The following is a 24,451-nucleotide window of genomic DNA, read 5'->3' on the forward strand; positions in this document are numbered from 1 at the left end:
TCAATTTGTTTTCCTTATATATATCAGGACTATTCTTTGTTTTCCCAGGTTCTGGCTGGATTTGACTCCTTCAGATGTGATGTGGAATACCTCAGACACAGGCTGGGCAAAGTCGGCATGGAGTAGTGTCTTTTCTCCATGGATCCAGGGAGCATGTGTATTTGCACATTATTTGCCACGTTTCGAGCCAACTTCCATCTTGCAAGTAAGGCCCAGGGTGCAAGAGGTCACTATTCAGGAATGCTTTAGCAGTGTCCCTGACAGGACTGATGAATAAAGCAACTTGCAGAAATCAGAGTAGACAATATGATTTAAGATATTTCATACCTGGAAAGTCAATTATCCTGAAAAGATATACAAAGGAAAGGTGTGAATACATTTATGTTGGAATAAACAACATTTAAGTTGTGCTATGCCTACCATAAACATTTAGGGACTTATTTTTAAAGTTGTAGTAAGACTAAGAGTTTACTTCTAAATTGCAGACACTTTCCAAGTTTCCCATCACAGTCTTCTGTTCAGCACCAACTGCATACCGAATGCTTATACAGAATGATATGACCAGGTAAGCAGGTTGGTAAATAGGCACTTAGTGGGGTTAGGGGACAAGAAAAGGAAGCCATAAAATAAAGGCTATTTCTGCCTAAAAACATAGTTCCACGTTGGTAGGTATGGAGTTTAACAATCTCTTGTCCCCCTTTTCCTTCTTGCTCTCATTCTTTAAGTCGTAATTGCTAGGTCCAGGGCAGGCTCCCCCAAACAAGAAGAGGAGAGGGAGGGTTCAGCCGTGGGTGTACCCCTTTGGAGCCCAGTGGTTATGGATAAAAGGTGTTTAATCTTTTTTTTTTAATTTTTTTTAAAGATTTTACTTATTTATTTGATAGACAGAGATTACAAGTAGTCAGAGAGGCAGGCAGAGAGAGAGGAGGAAGCAGGCTCCCCGCTGAGCAGAGAGCCCGATGTGGGGCTTGATCCCAGGACCCTGGGATCATGACCTGAGCTGAAGACAGAGGCTTTAAACCCACTGAGCCACCCAGGTGCCCCAGTGTTTAATCTTTTAGATGATGAATGTTGCCTGAGCTGAGAAACCAGAAAAATAACCCCTATTTGGAACTCTAGTCCAGCAAATAGGAGAAAGGATAGATATCTTTTGCTCTATTACTGATTCCATTTGAAAGGGTGCATTGGTAAATATTTTTGAATTGTTAAAATTTTTTTAAACTTTTTGAATAGGGAGTATTTCATACAACATAAAATTCAATAGGTATGTAAAAATACAGAGTGAAAGTTCTTTTTCTAAGCCTTGTCCTCCATCTCAGTTCTCCTCCATGAAATCTGTGCAAAAACAAGCCAATATGCCAGTATTCTCACCCTTTTATAAACATAAATGGAGGGGGGCCTGGGTGGCTCAGTAAGTTAAAGCCTCTGCCTTCAGCTCTGGTCATGGTCCCAGGGTCCTGGGATCAAGCCCCGCAGGGAGTCTGCTTCCCTTCCTCTCTCTCTGCCTGCCTCTCTGCCTACTTGTGATCTCTGTCAAATAAAAGTAAATAAATATATAAACAAAACAAACACACAAAAAACATAAATGGAAACATAATATGTTCACGGTTCTGTACCTTCCCTTTTTTGCCTAACAATATATACTGGAACTGTGTGCTATCCAGTTCTATCCAATATGGTAATATTGCCCCATGTAATTACTTAAATATAATTTAAAAAAAATTTTTTTAAAGATTTTATTTATTTATTTGACAGACAGAGATCACAAGTAGGCAGAGAGGCAGGCGGGGGGAGGGGGAGCAGGATCCCCGCTGAGCAGAGAGCCCGATGCAGGACTTGATCCCAGGACCCTGAGATCATGACCTGAGCCGAAGGCAGAGGCTTTAACCCACTAAGCCACCCAGATGCCCCTTACATTTAATTTTAATTAACTAAAAATTCAGTTCCAAAGTTGCACTAGCTATGTTTCAAGCGCTCAATAGCCACATAGGGCTAGATGATACTGCAGTGGATAGTGCAGATAATAGAACACTTTGATTGTGGCAAAAATTTCTGTTGGACAGCACTGTCTAGGAGTTTTCCTTTTTTTTTTTTTTTACCGCTCTATAGTATTCCATTGCATAATATTCCACAGTCAATTTAACCACACAACTGGTAAATTGTTTTTTTTAAAGACTTTATTTATTTATTTGACAGAGATCACAAGTAGGTAGAGGGGCAGGCAGAGAGAGAGGGGGAGGCAGGCTCTCTGCTGAGCAGAGTCCGATGTGGGGCTCAATGCAGGGCTCGATCCCAAGACCCTGGGATCATGTCCTGAGCCGAAGGCAGAGGCTTTTACCTACTGAGCCACCCAGGTGCCCCAATTGGTAAATTTTTAATCACTGACTTAAAATGTTATCATGTAGCACCTTCCCTGAGGTGACATGGCTTTTTTTTTTTTGGCAACAAATCATACACTCCCAAAAAATAAAAGTAGGAAAAAAAAAAAGGATGTTTTAGGAGTCACCTTACAATGTTAGAATGGTTTGTTTATTTTGTATTGGTGAGGGGAGGAAGGAGGGAACTAAAACACACTTTACATTGAATTTCATAGAAATAACTTTAATTTTCATTTCTCTCCATTTTTTCTCCTAAATTTAACTTACCTGTTTTCTGAGAAGCTATAAATTTAAAAGCTTAAAGCACTGTGTGAGTGCTGGTGAACCAATCAATCCTGAAGTGACTGAACAATGGAGAAAAAGGACAGGTCTGGATATCTATGAAGGATACGGACAGACTGAAACGGTATAGGACCTCATTGAAAAGACAGGGCTGGACTCAACTTAGCTGGATAAATAAAAACTGATAAATAAATATAAATAACTGATAAATAAATTTTAAAATACGTGTTTATTATATCCTTATGATTGAGAGATAGGGAGGAAGGTGAGTGGTTAGAAGAATAGTTAAAAAAAAAAAAAGTTGTAAGGGAAGCTAGTTGCATAAAAGCCCTGTAACAGATACAGTTGTTTAGCCATTTACTGAGAAAAGCCACAATAGAGACGATCAGAGTGAAGGCATTACAATATATTTTAAGTGAAAGAATACTAGATCTACAGGAAGATTTCCCCTTATGTAAGAGGGAACTCTCTTAGGGTTGCCTCAAAAATGTAAAATGCTGAGCTCCTTGTTACTTGAAATATTAAGAGTTCACTAGATAACTCCTGGGCAAGTATATTTCTAAAAAGAGTTATTTAAAGAGCTTGTAGAAATAAGAATAAGAATTCTAGAGGAAATGAATAAGCTACTAACAAGACTGATTATTATGTAAGGAAAAGGAGGCATACAATGGAGCAGATAAGGGAAAGGCCGAAAAATTTTTCATAGTGTCTTTTTATAATGCTTCTATTTATAAACCATGAGAATGTAGTGCCTGGTCAAAAATTAAAATACCTAAAATTGACAGATGTATGAAATAGAAGTAGCATAATAAGTATCATGCTAATATGGGTACAAATGTTTTCATTAATGTGGATATTTTAGTAATTATCAATTTACTAAGTGTTGTAACTTTATGTATTTGTTTAGTGTCTATCTCTACACTCCATGAGAGCAGAAATTTGTTTTATTTTGAGCCTTGCTCATCATAATAATGATGATCATCAATAAATATTTGTTTAATGAATGCATGGCAGATGAATGAATGAATTTTAAGTTACTTATAATGTTACTTGATTCTTTTTCCTTCTGAACTAGGTGCTAATCTGCGGAAATTTTAAGGGAATGAAAATTAAGCCTGGCTCAATGGGAAAGCCGTCTCCTGCTTTTGATGTTAAGGTTTGTACATCCCCTTCCAGGAGAATATTTAACAACCCAATCCATTGACCACTTACCCCACTCGACCCTCTGCTACGCTCCTAGTTTTGGCGATGATTTCGTGCTGCTTCTATGACATCTTAATTTCCATGTAATGGAAATGGATTAGAGACATTAATTTAATGGTCTCCACTTTTTTTTTTTTTTGCAAAGAAGTTTCTTGTGCCAAGCAGTTCTAGGCATTTTATAAATATTTATCTATTTGATTCCCAGAAAGAACTTATGAGAGACATTACCAATATAAGAACCATCTTAAAATGGCTGAAGGGAAGTAGGAGATACAGGCTTCCAATTATAGAATAAGTAAGTTACAAAGATAAAAGATCAGCATAGGGAATATAGTCAATGGTATTGTGTCGCATTGTATGGTGACACAGGGTGGCTACACTTGTGGTGAGCATAGCATAATATATAAACTTGTTGAATCACTATGTTGTACACCTAAAACTAATATAACACTGTATATCAACTGCATGTCAATAAAAAATAAAAAAGAACCATTTTATAGATGAGGCACAGAGAGGGAAGGAATTCACCAGAGGTCACATAGCTAGGAGCTACTAGTGCTGGGATTCAATCCCAAGCAATCTGGTCCTGGTATCTGTACTTTTAACCACAACCATCACATTGCCCTTTCTAACAAGAGAGGTTAAGACCTTCTAAGGGGTGCAAGTAGGCCAAAGAAAGCTACAGTTTATAGTAGCTGAAGTATTTTTCTCCTTACCCACCTCTGCCTGGCCATTTCCTGGCTCTCTGTAACCATGGCTGTTATTACCACCTGATCCCTAAGGAGCATCCTGTTATCCCATCTGCACAATTTGGACAGGTTCTCAGATCAGCAGACCCAAAGCTAGGCATAGCCAAAGGAACTTAGACTAATACATAAGAGAAAACCATGGCATAGCAATGAAAACACAAAATAGATGAATTTATAGAACACACGAAACCAAACCTAAATGAGGGGTAATTATAGATAAAATCAATCTTCCCAGGCTTTTCTGATCATAAGGTTTACACAGATACTCGTTAAAAAATACTAATTTTCAGGGCACCTGGGTGGCTCAGTGGGTTAAAGCCTCTGCCTTCGGCTCAGGTCATGATCAGGGTCCTGGGATCGAGCCCCGCATTGGGCTCTCTGCTCAGCGGGGAGCCTGCTTCCCCCTCTCTCTCTGCCTGCCTCTCTGCCTACTTGTGATCTCTGTCTGTCAAATAAATAAATAAATAATCTTTAAAAAAAAATACTGGGGCACCTGGGTGGCTCAGTGGGTTAAGCCTCTGCCTTCGGCTCAGGTCATGATCTCAGAGTCCTGGGATCGAGTCCCGCATCGGCCTCTCTGCTCAGCGGGGAACATGCTTCCTCCTCTATCTCTCTCTCTGCCTGCCTCTCTGCCTACTTGTGATCTCTCTCTGTGAAATAAATAAATAAAAATCTTTAAAAAAAATACTAATTTTCAGGCCCCTTCTAGGTGGGACCCTGAAATCTGTGTTTTAAATAAGCATCCCAGTTCTTACAATCGGGTAAGTTTGAGTAAGTTTGAAATGGATTGCTGATGTCAACTTATGGAATAAGCCAGATCTGGGTTCTCGCTCTTGCTTTAACTTTGATGAGAACCTCGTCTAAAAGTAGGTTTGCCTGGTGGTTCAGGTCTGGCTCTGAGCTTCATGAGCTGAGTGTCTTTGGCTGAGTGTCTCTGGGGAAGTTACTAAAGTCTCAGTTTCCTGATTTGTAAAATAGGGACTAGGGTGACCAACTTGCCTCAGTTTGCCTGGGACTTACTTGGTTTTAGCATGGAAAGACATACATCCCAGAGACACTCTCCTGCCTCAGTCCCAGGCAAACTGGTGGTTGGTTGACCTAATAATAACAGAACTGATGTCATAGGCTTCTTGTGAGGATTAAATGAGATAACATCTCTAAAGAACTAAGTGTTGGGCACATAATATAGACCTAAAAGATAGGTGCCATTATTATCATTGATCTTTCCCTTGCATTTCCTTCCTTTGAAAAGCTTTTCTAAGAAGAGATGGTAGAGGAGTCCTGGTTACATTCTGTAAACAGGCTTAACAATGGTTCATTGGTTTTAGGCTGCCTTAGGTTAGAGAAAGAAAAATTGGTAATTAAGCATTATTATGTCTGCATTGTAAGTAATCAAGCTAGCGTTTCACAAAACTGTGTTCCTTTCTTCCCTCTTAATAACAATTCCCAATATGCATTGCTGTGAAGGTCTCACAGGTGCAGCTGTACTCACAGTGATCCAAAAGCAGTGTATCACCACCACCCCACTAATTTGAGCCCAGTGGTTTTCTGGAGCAACTACATTTTTTTTTTTAAGATTTTATTTATTTATTTGAGAGAGAGACAGTGAGAGAGAGCATGAGTGAGAAGGTCAGAGAGAGAAGCAGACTCCCCGTGGAGATGGGAGCCCGATGCGGGACTCGATCCCGGGAATCCAGGATCATGACCTGAGCCGAAGGCAGTCGTCCAACCAACTGAGCCACCCAGGCGTCCCTGGAGCAACTACATTTGAATGCAGAAAGGGTGTGGCCAAGAGGAGAATTGCTCTGTCATGCATTCCTAGTCAGCATTACTAGCTAATTTCCCCCCCAATTTTAAATTATAATAAATACACATAAAATATACCATCTTGACCATTTTTAAGTGCATAGCTCAGTGGTATTAAATACATTCATAATATTGTGCAATTATTAACAAGATCTAGCTCCATAACTCTTTTCATCTTGTAAAATTGAGACTATATCTATTAAATAATAACTTCCATTCCACAATGTCCCCAGCCCGCCGGCAACCACCATCCTACTTTCTATCTTTGTAACTACTATTTATAAGTACCTCGTATTAAGTGGAACCAGTATTTATCTTTTTGTGACTGGCTAATTACAACTTAGCATAATGTCCTCAAGTTTTATCCATGTAGCATGGGTCAGAATTTCCTTCCTTTTTTAAGGCTGGATAATATTCCATTGTATGGATATAACACATTTTGAGTTTCTGTTCATTTGTCAATGGGTGGGTTCTTTCCACATTTTAGCTATTGTGAATAGTGCTGTGATCAACATGGGTATATAAATATCTCTTCAAGGCCATGCTTTTAATTCTTTTGGGTATATACACAGAAGCAGAAATGCTGGATCATATGGTAATTCTATTTTTAATTTTTTGAGGAATTGCCATACTGTTTTCTACAGTGGTTATACCATTTTACATTCCCAAAACAGTGCACAAGGGTTCCAATTTTTCCACATCTTCACCAACACTTTCTGTGTTTTTGATAGCAGCTAAACTAATGGGTGTGAAGTAATATCTCCTTGTAGTTTTGATGTGCATATTTCCCTAAGGCAACTACCTCCATTTTCAACTTTTTCCCAAGGGCTCCTATTACTTCTCTTGTTACCTAGCTAAGAGCATCTGCAATGACAGTGTGGCATCTGAGTATGTGCTCCCACCAGCTGGGTACCAGATTCTTGCAACTTCAAAGCCCAAAGCCCGTAATTTTCATGTCTAAAGATTTTTAAGGCCACTTGCATAATCCGGAGATTCTCTCCAGAAATAGAACATTTGCCTCTTCCTATCCATTAAAGAGTAGTCTATTTTAAGTATCTGGAACTCTTTTTTTTTTTTAAAGATTTTATTTATTTATTTGACAGAGAGAGATCACAAGTAGGCAGAGAGGCAGGCAGAGAGGGCGAGGGGAGCAGACTCCCTGCTGAGCAGAGAGCCCGATGAGAGTCGATCCCAGAACCCTGAGATCATGACCTGAGCGGAAGGCAGAGGCTTAACCCACTGAGCCACCCAGGCACCCCAGTATCTGGAACTCTTAAAATATCTCCTTTCCATCAGTAATTCCTTGATACTGGAGCCAAATGTTCTTTAGATGACTGGGTGGGAATTTATATATTTTTTATTTATAAGAATGTAAAAGTAAGATTTTACATTTAGAATTCTTCTGCCTTTCAAGTTTCTTTTGGGGACAGAGCCCATTTCCATCTGGCAAATGCCAAATAAGTATTATACCCCTATTTTCCACACAAGCCACATATCAGATTTGAAGGCTCTTGGTGGATGTACGTAAAATAAAGATAGCTAAAAGTTATTTAAGGCAAAATGTGGTACATGAGTTAAGTGACCAGCCTGAAAAACGTTAATCTGGGTTTTTAAAAATTGGATTGAACTCACTGGAGAGACTGCAGAGAAGTGTTGTGACGAAGAGGGCAAGATCTGGAGTGTGATTGCTGAGATTTAATTCCATCTCAGTCATACACTGTGTTGCTTAAACTCTGCACCTTGGTTTCCTCATTTGAGCATGGTAATAGTGCTAACCAGATAGGACTGTTGTAATGACTAAAGAAAACAATATATGTAAAGTACTTAGAGCTGTAGCATTTATTAGTTGGAATCCAGTCAGGGCCTAAGTAATGCTAGCTACTGTCAGTTTTTCACTGTTAGGTACTTCAGGGAACTAGGAGGACTCGGGAAAAGGTAAGAAAACAAGGCTTCTGGCATACTCAGCAGTGTTTCAACCAGAGAACATTCCCCTTTCTCTGCTTACTTATATTGGGTTCCTGAAGTAAGGTTTTATTTGTTCCATAGTTAAACAACGTTTGTAAACCAGTAATGAAATATTTACTTGAGAATAAGACAACCAAGACATACTGCATGATAAAAGAAGGTTGTAAAACAGTGTATTTATAAAGTGATCCTATTTTTTCCTATCTCTATATTGTCTCAAAAGATATGACCAAAAATGAGATTATTGTTAGATAGAATTAAAGATGATTTTTATTCTTTATATTTTGCTAACTTGCATTTTATCATGTATTTTGCACTAAGAATTTAAATAAATACATTTCTCTTGAGAATTTAAAGTATACTTAAATTTTTTTTGGAAGTCTGCATTCTTAAATGGCAAAATACAAAACATGCAAAGTAAAATTTTTAACATGCACCTTACATAAACATTTCCTTAAATCAATTGTTCTATTTTATCCTAGATTTTAGATGTAAATGGCAATGTTCTACCTCCTGGACAAGAAGGAGATATTGGCATTCAAGTTCTACCTAACCGACCATTTGGCCTTTTTGCTCATTATATAGTAAGAGACTTATTAAATAACCTTTTATTTCCTACTTATTTCTCAAAAGTGCTTGGTAATGATCCCTATTTGCCATAAAACACAGCCAGGATAGGTACTTAGACATATCTTGAGAGATTCATTGTCCTGAATATTAATTCCTCAGAGAGGAAATCAAAGAAACATCCAAATGCTTGTTCTCGCAAGGCTAGATCACTGCTCCAGGCTCATGAAGGTAAGAGAAGGGAGCCCTAGAAAGACAGCCTTTTTGTATATACTCATCCTCTACACAGTAAAACAGCACCTAATCATTTTCCTGAAATCTGCTTAGTCTCCCTTCTTGAGTGAGAGGGATAGAAAATGGGGCAGTGAGATTAAGAAATGTCTTTCACTAGAGGCCTTCCAAGTTCCCTACTGTTTGCAAACCTATTTTCATCTATGATGGAAGTATACATATTATAGTGAAGTTTACATTGATATAATCAAAGGTCCGGGTTCTACTTATCAGTGAATTTAAAAATTTTTAAAAATATTTTATTTATTTGACAGAGATAAAAAGAGCACAAGCAGGGGGAGCGGTAGGCAGAGGAGAGGGAGAAACAGGGACAGAACCCAGAACCCTGGGATCATGACCTGAGCCGAAGGCAGATGCTTAACTGACTGAGCCACCCAGGCATCCCTACTTGTCCATGAATTTTACATAATACAACAATACTTCCTTGTTTCCTCCTACCAAAGTTACAGAACCAGTTCTACATTACAAAATGTAAAAGCAAAGTTTATTCTTTATTAGGTGCTGGTGCTTTCTTTTAACTCTGAGTATTCACCTCTCTCTTTTCCTCCCAGTGTTAGGTATTAACCACCCAAAAGACTTAATTACCCCACACCTTGGATCCTCAACTCCTGCAGTGTTTAGTGATCCATCAAAGAAAATTCTCAGGGGGGCACATGGTGGCTCAGTTGGTTAAGCAACCAACTCTTGGTTTCCCCTGAAGTTGTGATCCCAGGGTCACGGGAATGAACCCTGCATTGGGCTCTGCATTCAACATGGGATCTGCTTAAGATTCTTTCCCTCTCCCTGTGGCCCTCCCGCCACTCTCTCTCTCCCTCAAATTTTAAACATCTTTAAAAAAGAAAAGAAGGGGCACCTGGGTGGCTCAGTCAATTAAGCATCTGCCTTCAGCCCAGGTCATGATCCCAGGGTCCTGGAATCAAGCCCCCATGTCTCAGGAACTTTGCTCAGCGGGGAGTCTCCTTCTCCCTCTGTGTCTGCCCTTCCCAACCCCATTCGTGCTCCCCCCTTGCTATCTCCCTCTCTCTAAATAAATAAATAAATAAAATCTTTATTTATTTATTGTTTAAAGATTTTATGTGACAGACAGAGATCACAAGTAGGCAGAGAGGCAGGCAGAGAGGGGGAAGCAGGCTCCCCACTGAGCAGAGAGCCTGATGCAGGGCTCGATCCCAGGACCCTGGGATCATGACCTGAGCTGAAGGCAGAGGCCTTAACCCACTGAACCACCCAGGTGCCCCTTTTATTGTTTTTTTTTAAGATTTTATTTATTTGATAGACAGAGATCACAAGTAGGCAGAGAGGCAGGCAGAGAGAGAGGAGGAAGCAGGCTCTGCGTGGAGCAGAGAGCCCGATGTGGGGCTCCATCCCAGGACGCTGGGATCATGACCCAAGCTGAAGGCAGAGGCCTTAACCCACTGAGCCACCCAGGTGCCCCTAAATAAAATCTTTAAAAAAGAAAATTGTCAGGATGGCAGCATGCCTAGTCTTTGTAACTATAGTTTACCTTTCTTTGACTGGGCAACAATGGAATTTCATCTTTATTTCATGTGCTGGTACCTCTTCATTCCCAGTCTTCTCAAAGAGACGACTTTTTTTTTCCCCTCCCTTAAACATTTAAAATTCCAACTGAATAGAAGAATCACATTCACAGTAATACTAACAAAATTCTATTTGTTTCACAGGATAATCCTACAAAAACAGCTTCAACACTACGAGGCAATTTCTACCTCACTGGGGACAGGGGCTATGTGGATGAAGATGGCTATTTCTGGTTTGTTGCAAGAGCAGATGATATCATATTGTCCTCTGGGTAATTTTTCATCTGTGTATATGTCTACATTAACTGATCATTGGTGTTCTGGAGTGGATCTGCTGCTCACCTTTATATGTTTTATTTCACAGTTACAGAATTGGACCATTTGAGGTGGAAAGTGCCCTGATTGAGCATCCTGCTGTTGTAGAGGCTGCTGTTGTCAGCAGCCCAGACCCCGTCAGGGGAGAGGTAAAAAAAAAAAAAAAAAAAAAATTCATCTCCATTTTATAATTTGTTGGCAGTCTAACACATACTTTTCAGCAGTTCACTGAAACAGAATTACCCAAATGACTGACTAACTCCAAGTCAGACAGTCATTAGTAAATATGGTAGTCAGAAAGAACTACTACAAATAAGACTGAAAATATCTATAAGGAATTTGTATCCTTCCATAGAGGGATGGTGTGAATGCCAACAACCCAGGCTCACAGCAGGATAGGATGCCAGATATCAGCTAGATGGTATTAAGTTATTACCCAGGTCTGGAAACCAACATGGTCTCTAGTGTAGCTGAGGAGGCTAGGCCAGCATCAGGTATCAGGGGGTGGAAGGAAGGTCAAAGATAGCAACTAAAGAGGCACTGGGTGGCTCAGTGGGTAAAAGCCTCTGTCTTCTGCTCAGGTAGTGGTCTCGGGGTCCTGGGATTGAGCCCCATGTCGGGCTCTCTGCTTAGTGGGGATCCTGCTTCCCCACCCCTCTCTGCCTGTCTCTCTGCCTACTTGTAATCTCTCTCTGTCAAATAAATAAATAAAATCTTAAAAAAAAAAAAAGATAGCAACTAAGGCAACCAGAAGTAGGCTGGGTACATGGATGGGTGGAAGATTCAGGAAATAAGCTGTGAATAAGAGAGTCCTGAAAGCTCATTCCCTTTTTTTTTTTTTTTTTTTTTAAAGCAAGCTCTATGCCCAGTGAGAGGTTCATCTCATGATCCCAAGATCAAGAGTCGTATATACGCTTGAAAGCTCATTCTTACTGAGGCTGATCACAGGGTAGTTTGGGTTTAAAGGTTCCATGCTACTCTTCAGGTCTCCTTTGCCAAGCAAGGCCTCCAATATTCCATAGATCAGGGAATTGATTCTGTGATTACTGCAGTTTACCCTTTCACTCTTAACTCCACCAGTAGGATCACAATGTTCTTTGTAATTTGAAGGCCATAGGTCACTACTGGACTTATGCAATGATGGAAATATTCTATATCTGTACCATTTGATACAATACACATGGCTATAAAGCACTTGAGATGTGGCTGGTATGACTTAGAAAATGTTTATTTCATTTTAATGAAGTTTAAAGTTACAAGTGGCTACCATATTAAATGGCACAACTATAGACTCTTATAAAAATGCAACATTTTGCAGAGAATTTTAGAGAAACTTTGAAGCCAACTTAAGGATTTTAGTTAAAAAAAAAAATTGTTGTACTTCTAATACTACTACAACTAATACCTAATATTTCTGATGACTTTTTCTGACGTTCCAGGTATTATTAAGCCCTACACAGGGCCTGTATAGGCCCTATTTAATCCTCACAACCTCTCTTTTTGGAGAAGGAAACAAGCACAGAGAGGTATCCTAACATTCCCAAAATTACACAACAAAGTGTGATTTGAACCTTCTGTTTCTGAGCTGTCATGCTCTTCATCATGTTAGGGCACTCCATATTAATTTATGATCTTCTGTAACGGTTATAAAGATTTTTAAAGGGTTTTTTTTTTCTTTTAATTTACTTATTTGACAGACGGAGATCACAAGTAGGCAGAGAGGCAGGCAGAGAGAGAGGAGGAAACAGGCTCCCCACTGAGCAGAGAGCCCGATGTGGGGCTCAATCCCAGGACCCCAGGATCATGACCTGAGCCGAAGGCAGAGGCCTTAACCCACTGAGCCACCCAGGTGCCCTGGTTTATAAAGATTTTTATAGGGGCACCTGGGTGGCTTAGACAGTTGAGCATCTAACTCTTGATTTCAGGTCAGGTCATAATCTCAGGGTCATGAGATTGAGCTCCAAGTTGAGCTCGGCACTAAGTGTGGGGTTTGCTTGAGATTCTCTCCCTCTGCCCCTCCTACAACTCCTGGGTGCATGGGTGTGCTTTCTCTATAAGTAAATAAATCTTAAAAAAAAAAAAAAAAAAAACTTTTACAAAGATACAGTGGACGTTATCCAAAGTGTAGAAGTCATCAATATTCAAGCCAATAATTACAAACATTATTTCTTAAAATAATCTACCTCTGAATGAGTCACCTCTAGCAAGGTTAAATTTTTTTATTGATAAAGCAGAAGAGCCAGTATAAACACAAAAACATTTTATGAAATATCAAAAAATGGGTATGATAAAATTATAGATAGAATGTCTAAACACTCTGGGCAGGGCAGGATTTTCCAAAACATTTCAAAGAAGAGTGAACTTTGAGAACAGGATTTGTGAGCATAAAGTGATGAAGTCCTCCCTGTCTTCTGCCAAGTAGACAGCAAGACCACCACCATTTTCTACTCTTGTTCCTCAAGGTCAGGTAAATTGGTCGGAGTAATAGCAAAGTGTCTGCTGGAATTTTCACAACCTTATTATCAACATAAGTACCTCTGGAATGAAGAGTGCACAGCCTGAATGAACTGTTCCCTTCAACAAGGATACAGCAAACTCAGTGTGAATACTCTTTATAAGGGCCACAATGAGGGTAGGGACCTAGAAACTAGGCTAGACCAGGCTAAGTATGTTACCCAAAAGGCTGTGCTTAGTGCATTGTTGAGTTCCTAAAAGGAAAATGTTTTTTTTTCTAAAGGGAAATTTTCTTGAAGGAGATAAAAGATGAGGTAAGAGCTCAAGAGCAAAGACAGCTCAGAAACAGAAGCAGGTCAGAGGGCAGAGTTCAAGATGTAGTTAGATGAGAAAGTTCTAATTCATTAAGATCATTAACAAAGCAGAGGTCCCAGAAACTCTCTTGTATTACAGAACAAGAGTTATGAGACTCAAACTGGCTGACTTAAGAGCACAGAGCTGGGATTAAACACTATGAAGCCTTCTGGCCCACCCCAGCAAGCACTTAGATTCCCAGTTAGAGAAACATAAAAATATACAACTCATATTCCTGGTGTTTCAAATATTTTTTGCAGGTAGTAAAGGCTTTTATTGTTCTGGCCCCTGATTACATGTCACATGATCAAGAACAACTAAAAAAGGAGATTCAGGAGCATGTAAAAAAAACTACAGCACCTTACAAATATCCCAGAAAGGTAGGTATTCTAATTATGATGACAATTTGCTTAGCATTCTGACAAATTTCAGCTGTTTTTTTTTTTAATTTTAATAAATGTTCTCCTCAAACATGCTACACCAAATATTCTAAACTGAACTAATGACATGGATAAGAATCAGACTCTTTGAGATTAAAATGAATCTCTTGACATAATTTGCTGGGTCATTTGGCTTACTGGACTTGTAGTAAATTCTAAATACTAAGCGACATCTCCTCAATAACACTGGTTATAGATAGAACCAACCAACACTGACCCAAATGGGTGTCCTAATTCTTTCATCTAGAGATAATAACTGCTATATAACTTACTTTGTCTAAAGATGAAAACTTCTGGGCTAATTTTTTCCCTTGATCTTAACAGGTGGAATTTGTTCAAGAGCTGCCAAAGACTATCAGCGGGAAGATCAAAAGAAATGAACTGAGGAAGAAAGAATGGGAAACAATTTAAATCTGTTCTATTATTTATCACAGTATCTATAAAACAAAGATTCTGTCAAAACCACAAGAGTATAGGGAGGTGATGACAAATGTGGTAATATATTTGTAAGTTGTTGATTTAAAATATCTTGTGGTTGGGACACCTGGCTGGCTCAGTCAGTCGGGAATGCAACTCTTGATATCAGGGTTCTAATTTTGAGCCCCACATTGGGTGTAGAGTACTTAAAAAAAAAAAAAACTTTAAAAAAAGTAAAATAAAATATCTTGTGGGTATAACATCAGAGGCTGAATTCTGAAATAAAATGTGTAGAATATTTATTTAGAATAAAATTCCTCTGCATTAGTGTCAAGGTTCTTATGATTTTGGCAATATGAAAACAATGCCATCAATTGCTAAGAAAATTTTAAAGCATATAGTATCCGAATCAAATTTCTGACCTGTTGGTTGAATCATTCTTCTGACTCATTGATATACAAATCAGAACAAATCTTCAAGTTTTGAAATAAAACTAAACAACTTATTATAAAAGTTTTTAGAAAAATAAAAATATCAGTTAGATGATGATCATAATTCTCGAAGTCTAAGTATCTACCTGAAAACAGGCTAGGGATTTTTATTAGTCACATTTTTATTCAAGTAACTTAAAAATAGTTTAAATTCATTTCAGGGTCTAACTAAAAGAAGAACACCATACTACTGTTGCTTGTATCTAATCAAATATAGTATACAAAATATTTAATTAGTGGTTCTTCAAAAAAGTATGATAAATTTGGCAAGTGTTAATATATAAAAATAAAACAGTGTAAACTATTATCAGAATACTCATGATGTTTGGAAATTAAAGGAACAATCAGGATTCATACATGAACGGAAGACACATGTTAGATAACTGATGAAATTAGAAGACTGTGAAATTGATTTTTTTCTCTATTTACAGTGTGTGTGTATGTATGTACGTGTGTGTGTGTATAATAGCCCCAATATAGTCTATAGAACTCAAGATATGCTAAGTCCCCATAACTTGTAGCCCTATATACTTTTTTCTCTTTATCACACAAAAAATCAAATTAAAGTAAAAACATAGTTTCAATGTAGAGAAAGTTTATCAATTCCTCATTGAAGGTCTGAGTCTCAATGAATTTTTAGAAAAATTTACATTTCTGTTACATATATGGCTTACTTCTGGGGAACTAAAAGTGAGTCCCCTTGGAGAATGAGACAGAACTCTGCTGTTGGCTCTTTCCTTTTGAAGTGTTTGTTCCCATTTGAAATAACCACAACACTTTCTGTTTTCTTGGTATTTCCCAACTGGACAACAATAGAAAACTTTCCCATGGTTTGGTCCATTATTAGAAACAACAAGTCTCTTAGATCTTCGGCCACACTTGCATAAAGGAGGTGTCATTTTCCCATTCTTCCAAGGCTCTTGTAGGTTAACTGTAGAAGCTAAGATAGAGGGGAGGACCTTCCGGGGACAATTTCTCACTGGGGAGCCATCAGATGATGTAGATTTTTCTTCATGAACAATGAGGGTCTGTTTTTTTGCTGGCGGGAAAGATAGAGGACTGGATATATTCCTTTTAGTACTACCTGAAAGGTGGGGGTATTTCCCCAAAACTGAAGGATGAGACATAGTGGCATTAACACTGTTGAAGCTACTTGATTTGCATTCAGGTAATTTAAAGTCAGAAACATCTGAATCTGGATCTTTGGCTTCTTCCACATGATAAATAGTAGTATGTGGACTCTTATATACGACAGACTTAGAGGTCCCAGATTTTTGAGGGGTTTCTTCTGTGCCTTCTTTTAAAACCATTAATCTTTCTATAGAATTAAATGAAGTATCTAAGTTTGAGTCACTAATGGAAGGTATATAATCTATACTTTGCTCAGGCTGAGATGCTGGCAGTAAAGCTACATCCTCCCAATCAGCCAACATAGGTAAACAATCAAGAGCAGAACTCATTTCCATATCAGAAACATGATTAACAGATGAAATGGTAGTTGATACAAGTACCAATTCTGAACCAATTGCTGAAGACTTAGATTTGGTACTAAATGCAAGGTGTTCGTTTCTTATGTGCTTCTGCATAGGTGTATTCAAGTTGGCAGACGGCAACTGCTCCACAGAAGTAGAGGACTTTGTATTGAAAAGAGATAAATAGCTTTTGGCATTATGAAGAGCTGCTTTTACATTGTTTTTTAGTTGGAACTGATCTTGCTGTACCTTTAGAGGAGAATTTACACCAACTGACCTCATTTGAACTTTTTCATGAGAATTTACTGTATTTTTAGGCTCCCTATCATATATGCTCAGACCCTGAATGCTACTGTTGCAGGCTGACCTTTCTTCAACTTGATTCGTATTCAAATTTCTGGTGAAAACGCTGGAATTCTTCTTAGTGGGAACCTATGATTCCACAGACAAATCCAATAGCTTTAGAAACTATGCATTCATAATCTCTTTAGTACACATTATATGATTTGACAAAAAAGAAAAATGTCATCATTCATTGATTTATCAAGGATTCCACACATGATATCTATATTTCAATGAACCTACGATTACTTCTGGAGTTTGAGATGACAGGATAAAGAGGCAAGACACCACTAACCTTGTTCAAGGACCTTGTAATTTTCATTAAGCAACCATCCCTGATCATTTTCCAAGCAAGCAGAGCAGTATTCCGAGAATCATCCAACCCTGAGGAAATAGATAACAAACACTGAATTTAATAGTAACAGTGTAAAGAAATATAGCAAAAATAAGAAATCATAATTAACATTGAAACATACTATTAGTTTTACTATCATCTACTAATTTTAATTATGATAAACTGGACTAGCAAATGCTGTGGCAAGCTTACCAACAAAAGACAAGATCTCCCACATTTACAGAGGAGATAAAAATTTGTTACAGTTCAAAAAAATGCAAGCAACATTCTGCAGGGACCACGCTTTGTGAGTAATCTAACGGTCTTATTCAGTTTTTTCACTAATTCACTAATTTGGGCGTTTGTTTAATCTCCATCTGATTTAGCTAATTCTCATTCTTTTTAGCAACCAGAAAGCCACTAGATGGCAGTCTTTATCTTATACTACGTTATGGTAGTATAATTTGAAAGTCAGACATCTTTGAATTGTATAGACTAGGAACTTTTTTTTTTTTTTTTTTTTTTTATAGACTAGGAACTTCTTTAGCCTGAAAGGATACTCCTTATTAATGACATCACCAAAAATACAAGATTCATATGAAAGACTATAGAAATAAGAAAACTTACATAATAAAATTGAATGACATTACCAAAAATACGAGATCCATATGAAAGACTATAGAAGTAAGAAAACTTACATAATAAAATTACTTTCAATTTATACTAACCAGAATGTTCTCGTCCTAAGAATTCTATTCCCACTTCCTGCAGGGCACCACTCAGTCCTTTTGGTTTTCTTCTATAGAAAATCTAACCAAATAAAAGAAACATATCAAAAAAAAAGTTACTATTAGAAAAACTATGTATTAAAAAAAAAAGAAAAACTATGTATTAACCACTTACTTTTCATAATTTTTCATTCTATTAGACTTGGAATATGCTTATTTTGTTGTCATTTTTACCTTCTTTAAGAAATGTATTTATGGGGGTGCCTGGGTGGCTCAGTGTGTTAAAGCCTCTGCCTTTGGCTCAGGTCATGATGCCTGGGTCCTGGAATCAAGCCCCGCATCGTGCTCTCTGCTCAGCAGGGAGCCTGCTTCCCCCTCTCTGCCTGCCTCTCTGCCTACTTGTGATCTCTCTCTGTCAAATAAATAAATAAAATCTTCAAAAAAATGTATTTATGTGAAAGTTTAAAGTTTAAAAAAATATTTATTTATAGTAACCTATACCCTTGCATGGGATGAAGTTTAATCATTTTTCCATAGAAGGAAAGTGACTATGCCCCCATTTTTGACCCTTACCTTGTAAGTTACTCTGAGATCAATCCAAGAATTTAAGAACATGGGTTTTATCAGCTGTTTTCTTTTACACTCATACTCCAGGCAAACCCCCAGGTCCCAGTCTGCATTAAGTATATTAAAATAGAACAAATTCAATGATGCCAGCAGTTTTTATATTTATAAATATAAATTTAATACTATAAATATATAATATAAATAAATATAATAAATAAACAATATATTTATATTTATGCATAAAATATAAATATATAAGATATAATATAAAATATATAATATAAATATGTAAATATAAATATAAATCATTTATAAATAAAAGGCTGAAATATTATGTAAGATTTAGAAAGAAATAACACATAGAATATAATATTTATATAAATGACACATTTAGGGGCGCCTGGGTGGCTCAGTGGGTTAAAGCCTCTGCCTTCCGCTCAGGTCATGATCCCAGGGTCCTGGGATGGAGCCCTGCATCGGGCTTTCTAATCAGCAGGGCGCCTGATTCCCTTCCTCTCTCTGCCTGCCTCTCTGCCTACTTGTGATCTCTGTCTGTCAAATAAATAAATAAAATCTTTTTTTAATTTTTAATTTTTATTTTTTTAATAAATAAAATCTTAAAAAAATAAATTTTAAAAATGACACGTTTATATACAAATTTATATACATTTTATGTGTATATACTATCATTACATACTATATACCAAAGTATAATATGTACTATATAGAGAATATAAACTATACTGTATATACTATAACAATATACTATATAAAACGAAACAGAATTTATTTGCTGTTAATATCTAACAATTATTCACTTTACATAATTTACTATTAAGAAATTAGGTTGGTAACTAAGTCTCAAAACGATTCCTTAAACACCCAATTAAAAACACTGAGTATCTCAGAAAGAAGAGTAAGGTATCAAGTTACAAGGCCTGGAGAAGGTTATCTGCTTTCAACATTCTAGAAAATACTAACGTAATTGAGAAACCAGACATCTTATAGAAACCTAAAACCAAAAATATGACTAACAATGGCACAGCCTTGCTATCAATGACTATTAATTGCAATGCTGTATCATAGGCATACAAAAGATCTACTTAAATGGCCCATTTTTTCCTAATATGAAAGTATAAAGCAAAGGATGTGAGTGGAATGAAGACTTTTAATTCAAGGTTGTAGAAAGTAGCATAAGAGTTTTCACTAAATCATCTTTGCCTGGAGCCAGAAAAACAAAGAGGTACAATCTAGAAAAATTCTTAGGGTTAAGTCTTAAAAAATTTTAAAGTATCCCAGGATGGTAAAATTTGAAAAATATGAATAAATTTATTTTCCTTGGTTAACATCTGTTAGGCACTGAGATTTCTTTTCAAGGCCTAAGAGGTTAACAAGTACAATTCTTACTACAGATAAAGAATTCACAGTGGTTATTCCACTCATTTATGATTGATAGATACAATTTGTTTTTTTACCTGACCAAGTAACAAATGCACATAATTTTACTTCGGAATTAGGCAGATCTGAAATCCCAGTAGCAAAAATAATTTTCTTCTGTTGCTGAATCTTCTGAACCCATTTACAGAATTGAGATAAGCAAATCCTCAGAGGGACTCCTTCATCTACTTGAGCCTGAGTAAAGTCACAAAATCTGAATTTAACAATCGAATTCCATAATTATTGAATACATCATTAGCACAAAATTAAGCACCATAGAGGCATGCAAAAAAGAAGAGTTTCTGGGCACCTGGGTGGCTCAGTTGGTTAAGCATCTGCCTTCGGCACTGGTCATAATCCAGGGTCCTGGGATCAAGTCCCACATTGGGCTCTTTGTTCCCCTGGTTCTCCCTTTGCCCCTCCCCGCAACTTATTCTCTCTCTCTGTCTCTCGCAAATAAATAAAATCTTAAAAAAAAAGCGGGGGGGGCTCCTGGGTGGCTCAGTGGGTTAAAGCCTCTGCCTTCGGCTCAGGTCATGGTCTCAGGGTCCTGGGATTGAGCTCCGCATCGGGTTCTCTCTGCTCAGCGGGGAGCCTATTTCCCCCTCTCTCTCTGCCTGCCTCTCTGCCTACTTATGATCTCTGTCAAATAAATAAATAAAATCTTTAAAAAAAAAAAAAAAAAGAGCTTCTAGGGGCGCCTGGGTGGCCCAGTGGGTTGAAGCCTCTGGCTTCGGCTCGGGTCCTGGGATCGAGCCCTGCGGAGCAGAGAGCCTGCTTCCTCCTCTCTCTCTGCCTGCCTCCCTGCATACTTGTGATCTCTGTCTGTCAACTAAATACGTAAAAATAAAAAAATAAAATAAAATAAAAAAGAGCTTCTGACTGCCAGAATTTAGAAAAAGATGCTAAAACACATGGAAGAGAGATAATATAATGATTAGAACTCTGCAAGGTAAGAAAAATTAGGCTGCTCTACCTAAATCACACAGAACATAGTAATTAAATCCTGACTGATTTCCATGAAATTAATTTAATTTCCATGAAATAAGTTTGATATTCATTTTTACAACACTATTCTATCTAATTTTTAAAGATTCCAACAGAGTTCTGGAGGGAACATTATTTCTAACAGTACATAAATCTAATTTCAAATGGTATATACTTTTTATTTTCTTTTAAAAACTGATTTCTGAATTTTATTTATTTATTTTTTTAAGGATTTATTTATTTTTAGAGAGAGAGGGAGAGAGAGCATGTGCAGGGTGAGGAGAGGGAGAGATACTCTTTTTTTTTTTTTTTAAAGATTTTATTTTATTTATTTATTTGACAGAGAGAGATCACAAGCAGGCAGAGAGGCAGGGAGAGAGAGAGGAGGAAGCAGGCTCCCCGCTGAACAGAGAGCCCGACGTGGGGCTCAATCCCAGGAGACTGGGATCATGATCTGAGCCGAAGGCAGAGGCTTTAACCCACTGGGCCACCCAGGCGCCCGGGGAGAGAGACTCTTAAAACAGACTCCCTACTGAAGTTGGAGCCTGATGCGGGGTTCGATCCCAGGACCTCTAGATCATGACTTGAGCTGAAATCAAGAGCCAGCCACTCAGGCAGCTGAGCCACCCATGTGCCCCTGATTTCTTTCTTTTTTTTTTTTTTTTTAAGATTTTATTTATTTATTTGACAGAGAGAGAGAGATCACAAGTAGGCAGAGAAGCAGGCAGAGAGAGAGAGAGGGAAGCAGGCTCCCTGCTGAGCAGAGAGCCCGATGTGGGGCTCGATCCCAGGACTCTGGGATCATGACCTGAGCCGAAGGCAGAGGCTTTAACCCACTGAGCCACCCAGGCGCCCCTGATTTCTGAACTTTAATATTTGCATCATACTTTCTTGTTTTGGGGGGGTGGCAGGGTGAGAAGAGAGGTAGGGAAAAGAAAAGGGCATACCTGTTTTATGCCTGTTAGTTCCATACAAAATTCAGAAAGAATTGGATGTTCTTGAGGCTGAACATAAGCATGGAACTCAGATTCAATCTCCCCAGTTGATGTGTTCAGCAATATAGCTGGAAATTCAACTACACGAAAAATTCAATTGACACTTGAATACATAATTGTTAAATTAATGCGGTCATCACTCTAAATTAAACATATTTAACCATCATATAGCATTTTTAGACAGTCACTATTTCAGTCAAAGCATATTAAAATGACCAAAGCAGTGTGATATAATAGTTATAATAAAATTGTACCAAAGACTAAATCAGAATATTAAAGTTATATCTATTTAAAACTCTTGAATATATTTCCACAATTAAATATTAAGACCATATGGAAGTTAAAATGTATTTCTTTTAGCAAAGGTATTTTTTCTGTCCCTATACAATTGAGATTTTGTATGAAATTCTAAAATAATTTTATATACTTTTAGATGTTAGATTTTTGTTCTTTTTTTGTCAAGTCAGGCTTTATAGTAAACTACCAATTCATAGGGTATCTTATTTCCTTTAAACTAATTGTTGACTACTTTATATCTATTACAGTGACTCCTCTTGGGCTAGCTTTGGCCACTGGCAGTCCAGACTTACTTATTTCTTGGCTCTGGTGGCGTTTCCCATCATTCCAACATGTTGACTCAAAATCAATGACAATTAAGTAGTCAAACAACTGCTCTGCAAAACAAAGGGTGTCCTTATAGTTTATCAGTGTTAAAAGTGCAAGGATACAAAATGTAAAGAAATGAAGCACAATACTTACTGGATTTGCTTCTTCCTAGATTTCCATTTGCTGGTGCAACTGACTTTTTTCTAATTAATCCAAGCTGCCTAAAATGTATAACAACCAAGTATGTTCAACAAAAGCATTCACACTCCTGTTTGAACATGCTAACAAACTAATGTTATAACCCTCATTATTAATGAATTAATGTGAGTGACTGGAAATTGAACAACTTTGAGAGCAGACAACCTTGTTGTTGTTTTTTTTAATTATTTTTATAAACATATAATGTATTATTTGCCCCAGGAGTACAGAAGACCTTGGTTCTTATATTGACTGCCAAAATCTCTTTTGATTTTAACAGTCATTAAATTTTAATAGTCATTTTACCTGCATGAGCCTCAAAGTTCATATTTGCAAACTTAAGAGTAATTCCTTTTGCTTTCCTTATTTGACAGTAAATACTGAGGAACGTGAGTGATTGCAGAGGTAAAGATGCATTGAAAAGCTTATTTCTGCCTTTTCATTTTTCAAGCCCTTACTATGTGCACAGACCAGTTCTGAGGAGATAGTGAAGATCCAGTCTTCCAGGAGCTCAAAATTACAGCTGGGTGAAGAAAGGAGACATCCATGGTAAACTACTATAAGGTAATATATGACAAAGGATCCGCAAAGGCAATACTTGAATTCACAGAAAGGGATGAGCTTCCTTAGGTGTTAAGTAAGACAACTACTTCGAGGAACAGGTCAAGCTTAACTAGGCGACACTTCCTGTTGTCGTTTTGTGTTTTTTGTTTGTTTAAGACCTGTGATGGGAAATGGAAGGAGGTGGGAATAACTGCCAACATTTATCTAATTTCTTACTACATAGCAAGCACTGAGCTCTAGTGATCTCATGTAATCGTTAAGAACTGTAGGAGTTGTTGCTACCTCTATTTTTTGGATGAGAAAACGGATTCAGTAATTCGCCAAAGAACACAGATTTGGTATGTGAAAGCAGAATCGACCAACTCTGAAACCCATGCTATTTACCACTACATTACAACAGCTCTTTTGAAATCAGAAATGTGTACAGCGTGACCAGGAATCAGGGAGAAGGCTACAATAAATCACAATACGACTTAAACGGATCACTAGGAAGTGGTAGGGTGAACAGCTTGACGGGTGAAGGGGGGCTGCCTGAGACCTCGGAACGGCCTACCAGGCGCTGTCACGTCCAGTTCGTTTCCAGAGGCCTAGAATGGGCTGACAGTGGCTCAAGGCCACACAGGCCGAACCCTGGTTCTTCCACTCTCGCGCAGAGGGCGGCCTGAGAGCCTCGAGACCGAAATCCAAGCTGAGACCTTTCAGTCCGGGGCAGAGACGCCTGGGCTGCAGAGAATGAAAGCTGACACCGCGGATGCGCACTTCCCAGGCCGGCTGCGGGCGCCAGCACTCGACCAGGAGCCACCCTCAGCCCAGAAACCCCTCGCGTACCGCGCAAGCTTCTTGGTCGCCATTCCCGGCACTCCTTACTCCTCTGAGCCCAACTGCCGGAAGTCGTTAAATTACTACTTCCGGTCCGTTCAAACGCCTGGCGCGTCTGAGAAGGCGGCGGCGGCGGCGGCGTCTTCGGCTGT

At 38.1% G+C, this 24,451-nt stretch overlaps 2 protein-coding genes across 7 annotated transcripts in view; one reads left to right on the forward strand and one right to left on the reverse strand.

Moving 5' to 3' along the window:
- The window catches only part of LOC125090825 (acyl-coenzyme A synthetase ACSM3, mitochondrial), a 30,284-nt gene extending 15,216 nt beyond the window's left edge, over positions 1–15,068 (forward strand). For both annotated transcript variants that reach the window (XM_047713930.1, XM_047713931.1), the window contains exons 6-14: positions 49–205; positions 486–565; positions 2,661–2,784; positions 3,736–3,816; positions 8,866–8,967; positions 10,924–11,051; positions 11,144–11,243; positions 14,163–14,282; positions 14,667–15,068. In XM_047713930.1, the coding sequence (XP_047569886.1) occupies positions 49–205; positions 486–565; positions 2,661–2,784; positions 3,736–3,816; positions 8,866–8,967; positions 10,924–11,051; positions 11,144–11,243; positions 14,163–14,282; positions 14,667–14,753 (979 nt within the window). In that variant the 3' untranslated portion in view covers positions 14,754–15,068. The remainder of the gene's footprint in view (positions 1–48; positions 206–485; positions 566–2,660; positions 2,785–3,735; positions 3,817–8,865; positions 8,968–10,923; positions 11,052–11,143; positions 11,244–14,162; positions 14,283–14,666) is intronic.
- Positions 199–24,432, reverse strand: ERI2 (ERI1 exoribonuclease family member 2). 5 transcript variants are annotated; one of them, XM_047713925.1, is made up of 9 exons: positions 24,309–24,432; positions 22,872–22,939; positions 22,703–22,786; positions 22,065–22,192; positions 20,169–20,325; positions 18,700–18,800; positions 18,127–18,208; positions 17,360–17,448; positions 199–344 (listed from the first exon to the last, which is right to left on the reverse strand). In XM_047713925.1, exons 1-9 carry the CDS (start codon positions 24,329–24,331, stop codon positions 336–338), a joined length of 741 nt encoding a protein of 246 aa, XP_047569881.1. In that variant the 5' UTR covers positions 24,332–24,432; the 3' UTR covers positions 199–335. The 5 variants fall into 5 exon arrangements, with proteins under 5 accessions (XP_047569881.1, XP_047569876.1, XP_047569878.1 ...); XM_047713920.1 differs by lacking the exon at positions 199–344 and adding an exon at positions 15,826–17,154; XM_047713922.1 differs by lacking the exons at positions 199–344; positions 24,309–24,432 and adding exons at positions 15,826–17,154; positions 24,034–24,277.
- Positions 24,433–24,451: the final 19 nt, after the last annotated feature.

The sequence above is a fragment of the Lutra lutra genome, chromosome 18, assembly GCF_902655055.1.
Source record: "Lutra lutra chromosome 18, mLutLut1.2, whole genome shotgun sequence".
In the NCBI taxonomy this organism is placed as follows: domain Eukaryota; kingdom Metazoa; phylum Chordata; class Mammalia; order Carnivora; family Mustelidae; genus Lutra; species Lutra lutra.